Raw genomic sequence first — 7,395 nt, forward strand, 5'->3', positions numbered from 1 at the left:
CCCTCGACTCCTGCCTGGAACCTCACCATTATATACTCTTTTGAAATAAGACGACAGTGATACGGTGAAAAGTGCACAGACTTTGTAGTCAAACTTGCTCGTATGGCCAAGGATGGGCTCGTTGCCTGGCTAGGTTTTCTGTGTAAAAAATGGGGATGATAATAATGGTGGTTGTAAAGGTGAAACTAGGATAAATTGTGTACAGTGCCAAGCAGAGGGCCCATTATTAGAAGTTATTCTTAAAAATGAAGGACATTAACATGTCCTTAGAGCACCTGCAAACACTTCTTGGAGAAAGAACCATAGAGCCTTCGATCGTGGCCCGGTCCTTTTTTATTTGGCACATTCGTGGAGAAAACCAGCTCAGGAAGACAACGGTAGAAAAGGGAAGGGGAGAAGAGGTAGTGGGAAAGGCGGGAACTCTTCCCAGGTTTGCAACACTGGCCTGGGAATAAGGCGCGCTTTAGGCGCCTGCTGCAATACTGGCCCGGGAATAAGGCGCGCTCTCGGCGCCTTGCAGAGCGGGGTTGCAGCAAGCACAGCAAATGTTGCACGTGCCAGAACTGAAGGAAGGAGCCCGTGCAGCACAGGCATTCTTGGATGCACTAAGCACTTGGCAAGTTTCTACACTTGCACTCTGACGTGGGTTCATTACTAAAAATCTGAAGTCCTTGGAGCTTTCTCAAGAGGCAGGTTGAGTTTCTCGCAGCGTGCATGTGAGCACCGGACTGCTCAGCAAACCTAACTACAAACCACCGCTCCCGGGATACACGGTGGCATCTGATCGCAAAAACCCAGTGCAAGCAGGCTCCAAGCTAATCGTTTCGTCTTAATCACTAGCCCGATACTCGGACTTTGGGTGCAAATAGAACAGAACCAAACAATCCTATCCATTAGTCGCCAAGTTCTAGGAGAGGAGAGCCGCACTCAGAGCCCAACGCAGGGTATACTAACTTCCCTTTAGCGTGCTTGGGTCGCTGAGGGGTCCGCGCTTTCCGCAGCCTTATCTCTCCGTCTTTTCCCCCCTGAGGAAGCAAGGGACACCGCATCCTTTACGGTCTGGGGAACATCGGAGGTTGAGCGGAGGAATATGCTGCGAACATTCCTGCAGAAACTCCTGCATCTAGAGTGAAATCTTGCCCCCCCCCATCCCCCAAAACGACTTTCTCAATCCAGCACAGCCCCATCCTCCAATCAGATATTTCGTCCGAGTTGGGAGTTGTCAGTTAAACTGCAATTTGGAGTCACAGTTCCCCACACAAGTATGCCCATTCTCGCAAACACTCGCCCTATTTTACTTACACGCCCTGGCTGCAAGCGCGCCCCCGTGAGGTCCCACCAATACCAACTAGAGGTAATGCGAACGATAATAGAGGGCGTCTAACCGACGCGAGCGCGTACGCTTTGAACCTGCGGAAGGCAACGTACCCCCTATATAAGGCGCGCAAGCCTCAGTTTCGGCGCCAGAAGAGGTCTGGGCGCCAGAAGAGCACGCCCCTGGGCGGTTAGTCCCAGCTCCCGCCGCCACCACCCAGGGATCGCCACCGACCCTAGCAAAGAATTCGTGGACGCGCGAGGCTTCATCGACAGCATTGCAGACATGGAGCGTAATTTCGGGTGCAACCCCTACGACGCCGGCTACCGCAACCTGGGGGTCGACGAGGAGGAGGAAGAACAGTATGGTCAGTGCCTAGACGGGGACAGGTGCTTTGGCAAACTCCAAGAGAGGAACTTCCCTGGGAGGGTCGGATGGATGGGCCACTGCGCGGCAGTCGCCCTCTATCTTCCGTCGCCACCCCCTGCCTCCTCAGCCCACGCAGCGTGGGCTCCGATGCTCCGGCCTCTCTTTTGCTTTTTTCCTTTCCCAGATGCGAAGCCAGTCTTGACCCCGTTGGTTCTAACGGGAAGAGAGGAGGATACGCGGTCCGAACCTGAGCGCGAAGCGGCGGCGGCAAACAGCGTTGGCGCGGGAGAGCCGAGCTCCTCAAACGAGGAAAACCAGGAGGGCGGCTTTGGCGGGGGCTTGGAGCCCCCGCAGCAGCAGGAGGATCCGGCCCCTCCGGCCGTGCAGGGGCCACTGATCGCGGAGAGGAAGCAGCGCCGCTACCGCACGGCTTTCACTCAGCTGCAGCTGCAGGAGCTGGAGGGCGTTTTCCATCGCACTCAATACCCCGACGTGTTCGCGAGGTACGTGGCTTGTTCCTCTGGCGCGCAGTTCTCCAGGGGCCTAGGGAGTTTTAGGCTTTTTCCCGGGACCCTTTTCCTCCTCTCCTGAACCAAAAGCCGCTTAGGGGTTTCGAGGGTGCCAGGGCCGGTCCTTGCTCTCAGGGGTTGGGGCAGTGCTTAAAAGAGCTTGCGGGGCTGTGAGACAGTAGCAGAACTAGGGTGAAGCGAGTAAGGGAAGGGCGGATTGATCCCGCTGTTATTTAAAATTTTTGGCAATTTGGTCCTCGTGAGGTTTTTTTTTTGCGTTAATTTTTGCATTTTGAATACCGCATTAGAATATTTATCGCGATTGCTCAGTTTTTTCGCGCATTTAAAATTTTGCGCACGAGGCTAGCGCTTCCCTCGCATCACCGTAGTCTCGGCCCTGCCACGTGGAGCGCTATTTCCTGGCGGCAGAGTTTTGAGCGTTTAAAAGCTAGCGTGCAAGGAACCCTTGTGGTCGGATCGCGGTAGTGTACGGAGGGCCAAGGCCTATTCTGGCCCCGCTGGAATGGGGGACCAGGACATATCGGTGTGAGGTTTAGGGGCACTTTTTCTGGTTCTGCTGTATTCAGCCTTCGCCCGCCAAACAGCAAAAAAAAAGAATCTCCCTTGAGCGCTTGGCCGAGGATTTGGAGTTCCTCCTTGAGGGTTTCCCTCTCCCTTTACAATAAACCCTGGAAATACTCTGGTTCAAAACTCCGCTTTAAAGGCCTTTGGCGTTTTATTTATTTTCACAGAGGGACCTCCCAAGAAAAGATTTCCAGGGTTGTTCTCTGCTGTTCCACAAACAGAAAAATTGATTGAGTCATATTCAACTAACAGACACACTACCAGGAACTTTCATATATATTCCCTTTTTCTATCTTCTTTAATACAGATAAGTTTTCCATGGGAAAAATCCCTAAAGCAAGCCTCAAGCTGTATTACAGAAAACTGCACTGGGAGGTGGGATAGAAATAATGTACGATACATTTCATTTTATCCACAACTCCAAATACTGAACATTTGCAATTTTTCTCCCTCAGAGAAGAGATTGCAGGACGTCTGAATTTGACAGAAGCCAGAGTGCAGGTCAGTAAATTCTAAAAGAGCACTTGGCGCAGGGCAGCCATTCTAAAACATACTTGAGTGGACATTCTGAAGTTGGTGTGGTTTGTTGCCTTTCCATGTTTCACAAATAAGTTTTGAACATCGGGTGCTTTGGGGGTGGGAAATGACATAGGTAAGCTGGAGCTTCTGGAAATTTCCCATTATCAGAGGAAATACGATTTCCTAATGGAAAAAAAAATGAACATACTTCTCCCCCCATGCATACACATACACACACAGACACACACACACACACACACACACTTTTTTCCCCAATAAAGTTCACCTCCTTTTAACACTGGTATCTTTCAGGAAGGCTGTTAGTCCTCCCTAAAGGAATATTTCTATGTAGAATCATGTTGGGGCTCAATCCCACCTGGGAAGTATGCAAATTAATGCACTGAAGAGCTTGATTAAAAGAAGGTTTAACCGTACTAAATTATTTGAAATATTTAAAACCAGGTATAAGTTCTCGGCTAAATGAATGAATTTATAAATATCAGACACTGGGGTGAAGGAGTAATTCACACATAGAACACAGTACATGAGTAACTAATATATGTTTAGTAAACCGAAACTTGTGGGAGGGCTGGAGGGTAGCTTAAAAGTCCAAGTGCCTGGTCTTACTACCTACTGCCATTTTGTAAGTGTTTTGTAAAGCAGCATAGACAGTAACAGCCTTAAATTTTAATTTTTTGGAAGACTTGGATGTCCACCTGAAACATTGCTAAAATACTAGGTTTATGGTAGTAATGGGGAAAGGAAAGTTGTCTTAAGGAATGGAACCAAAAAAGGAAACAAATTTTAATAAAGTTTCACGGACCTAAGAAGAGGTGAAAGTTTAGAGAAGTATACATTCAAAAATGTACATTGCAGATGTCACACAAATTCAACTTTATGACACTACCAAATGTATAAATGAATATTCTCATGAGGACTCTTTAACACTGTAAGAATTTTTTTTCCCTTTTTGGTGGTAATATTTTGAAAAGGTAGATTTTCTGGAATCTGATTTTGAGCATGCTGTCATTTCAAGCCAGATTCTTACTTGTGTTAACTTATTTTTTTAAGACTTTATTTATTTATTTGACAGAAAGAGAGAGAGCACAAGCAGGGGGAGCAGAGGGAGAGGGAGAAGCAGGCTCCCCTGGAGCAGGGAGTCCAGTGTGGGGCTTGATTCCAGGACCCCAAGTTCATGACCTGAGCCAAAGGCAGACGCTTAACCATCTGAGCCACCCAGGCGCCACTCTTGTGTTAATTTAAAGCACTTTTCAGGAAGTGATTATTAATTTGTTGGTCATGGGATCAAATCGGTGATTATTTGAGGTCACAGAAAATCATAGGTACATCAGAGAAATAGGACAAGTCCTCTACTTTCTCAGGCAAGCAAAGTAATCTCAGAGGAAAATTAAAACAAGATTTGCTGAGTTGCTTTTCCTGCTCCCTGGGTTTATGCAGTCCTCTCAATGGATTTCTGAAGGGAAAATGAGCCAGAAAATCCAAATAGGGAAGAAGACTACGCTCTCACATATTTTCAAGCTCTGTGGCATGAATTTTCCCCCAAGAAACTTTATAATAGATGCTTCTTCCCACCTTTTGCAAATATAGTAGACCTCTTTTATGAAACCAGTATTGGGACTATGGATCTAATATTGGCCCATAGCAAAATTTGCCAGATGTGGGCTTTATTTATGTTTAGGGAGATTTCATCACTGATACATTTGAATCTCTCCAAAATGAGCTCTACTACACTGGCTTTTTTTTCAGACTGTATATTCATGCAGCAGGACCCCAAATCCTAAGATGGAAGAGAGAAAAGGTAGCTGCCCACAGAGAGAAAAGGCCCTTTGCCTCAATTAAAATACTGCAGTTTGGGAACTTCCAAAAGGATTAAATACAATGTAAACCCTATTAACTAGTATGCCAAGAGGACAGTAAAGTCTAATTGACTACTTTTTTGTCCATTTGTTTGTTAATAGTTTAAACCCTCAGGGAGGAGCCTCTTGTGTGAGCCCTACTCCCCCCATTGTTGTTGAACATCTTCCTTAAATGCATAAATGGACCTACCTTCCGGCCTTAGGAGTGAGTGATGGGATTGGAGTCTCCTTAGTTGAGGAGTGGAGCTGGCAAGGCCTAAGGTGCCCCTCCCCTCTGGGTAACAGCGGCTTCTGTGGAGGATTCTAGAACTGTAGCCAGAGCTGAATGAGCTGACCACCTCCTGAGCCCAGGGAGGTTTGGAGGGTAAGGTAGATGGAAGCATGCAAAATTGATAGTCATGCCAATAGGGTACCCAGGCTCTTATCTGGGGAAAAAATTTTCAGTTTATTGAATTTGGATTCAGTTAGGCTAAACTTTTCCTTAACACTAAAGGCTAAAATAGAAAGGCAGCATCGAGGGGCTTCAGCAACTGTCATGCCCCACCAGTCCTGGGGACCCCATGATCAGGCCTCCTTTGACATACCACCTGTTTAGAAGAATGATCCCTTTAAACATCACTGAAGGAAACTTCTCTGTCTAAAACTGCTGTGTGCTCCTATGGATTGGTAACTTCAGACTGAAGAGGAGTTTTTCGGAAAGGGGGTGGTTCCCATCAGCATGATTTTACATCAGGCCCACCTTTATACCATGCTCAGCCTCCCCCATAACCAGGGTGACACTTCCCCTGGGGAGGAGGGAATGGGAGCAGCGGGACAGCTGGTGATGCAATATCTCTTTACCCTGTTGCCAGGCATAGGCATTCATGTCGGGGAGCCAGTGCACTTTATCACGTAGACTTACATCCAAGACCTGGGGGGAAAAACATTAAAGAACCCTAAAAATGGGAAGAGAGACAAATCAGGGTGCCCAAGTCTGGACTAGCCGTGGCTCACTAAGAGTTAGCTGAGGGGGAGGTATGCGGTTTGCTCTCCCAAGGTATTTTAGCGATAAGGAAATCGCTTCCCCCCTCCCCTGCAATTTGAAAGGTCAATGGCAGCGTTGCATGTTGTGTGTTTTCTCTTATGACCTTAACTGTTCAACGCACTAAACTACCAATCCCTTTTTTCCCTCTGATTGAAGGTCTGGTTTCAAAACAGAAGGGCCAAGTGGAGAAGACACCAGAGGGCCCTGATGTTTAGAAACCTGGCCCCTGTTGCCTTCGGCCCTCCTGTGGGGGTGATCTTTGATGGGCCCTATCATGCGATCCCTATTCTAGAGCCCGGATGGAGATGTGTTCCTCTGGTGCCTAGGGGGCTTATGCCTCCTGGGCCACACCTGCCACCTCTTCTCCCTGGGCCGCCTCTGCCCCCTGGGCCACCCCTGCCCCCTGGGCCACCCATGATGCCTATGCCACCTCTACCACCTGTGCCTCCCTTTGCTCTGGCCCCTGTAGGCATGGCATGGGCCCCTGTCATCAATGGTCATTTCGCAGGGCCCATTTTCTGAAGTATGCTCTTCATGATAATTCTTCCAAAGTATTTTTTTTTCTGCCAGATATAAATTGTGCATAGCACATCAAGTAATTCTTTAAATACCTGTTAAATGAATTGAATAACTGAACAAAATCAGTGCCTGTTGTTCTTGTAGGGCATGTTGTATTTTCAATAAAGTTGCAAATAAATAACCTATGGTTTTTGAGTGCCTCGTGTGATAAGTGGGGTATACATGTGAATTCCTAAGGGAATGGCATTCAAACAGAATGTCACAGAGGCCTCCTTTCATATCCTAATAGCCCTGAGTCCTGAGTCACCATCAATAGGTCACGCACATCACAGTTTTCCAAGTGCCCATGCTGGTTTATAGGACCACACATTCTCCTTCCACATCCTCCTCCCCCCCCCCCATCCTCAACAATCCTCATCCCCACCCTGCCCCATTTGGAGCACATCCCTGTGCAAGATGGGAAGGGGTAAGTCTCTAATGAGAGAGCAGTGTGTTTCCAGGCATGGCCATGTTCCATTCATGCCAAGGAGCTCAACAGCCATGAATTCTGAGAGAAACTTCCTAAGAGGCTATTCACAGGGCTGTTAAGGGAATGTGACAGCCAAATCCCAAATTCTGTTCACTGCTCTCCATTTTGTTGAGTGATAAGGAAATAGGAATCATTCTGGTTCAAAGACA

At 47.7% G+C, this 7,395-nt stretch overlaps 1 protein-coding gene across 1 annotated transcript; it reads left to right on the forward strand.

The window, feature by feature from the left end:
- The first annotated feature begins 1,600 nt into the window (after positions 1-1,600).
- Positions 1,601-6,837, forward strand: ESX1 (ESX homeobox 1). Its single transcript, XM_087859850.1, has 4 exons — positions 1,601-1,682; positions 1,869-2,187; positions 3,234-3,279; positions 6,355-6,837. Exons 1-4 carry the CDS (start codon positions 1,601-1,603, stop codon positions 6,718-6,720), a joined length of 813 nt encoding a protein of 270 aa, XP_087715976.1. The 3' UTR covers positions 6,721-6,837.
- The last annotated feature ends 558 nt before the right edge of the window (positions 6,838-7,395 follow it).

The sequence above is a fragment of the Ursus americanus genome, chromosome X (assembly GCF_024610735.1).
Source record: "Ursus americanus isolate L20-20 chromosome X, mUrsAme1.1.p, whole genome shotgun sequence".
Lineage (NCBI taxonomy): Eukaryota > Metazoa > Chordata > Mammalia > Carnivora > Ursidae > Ursus > Ursus americanus.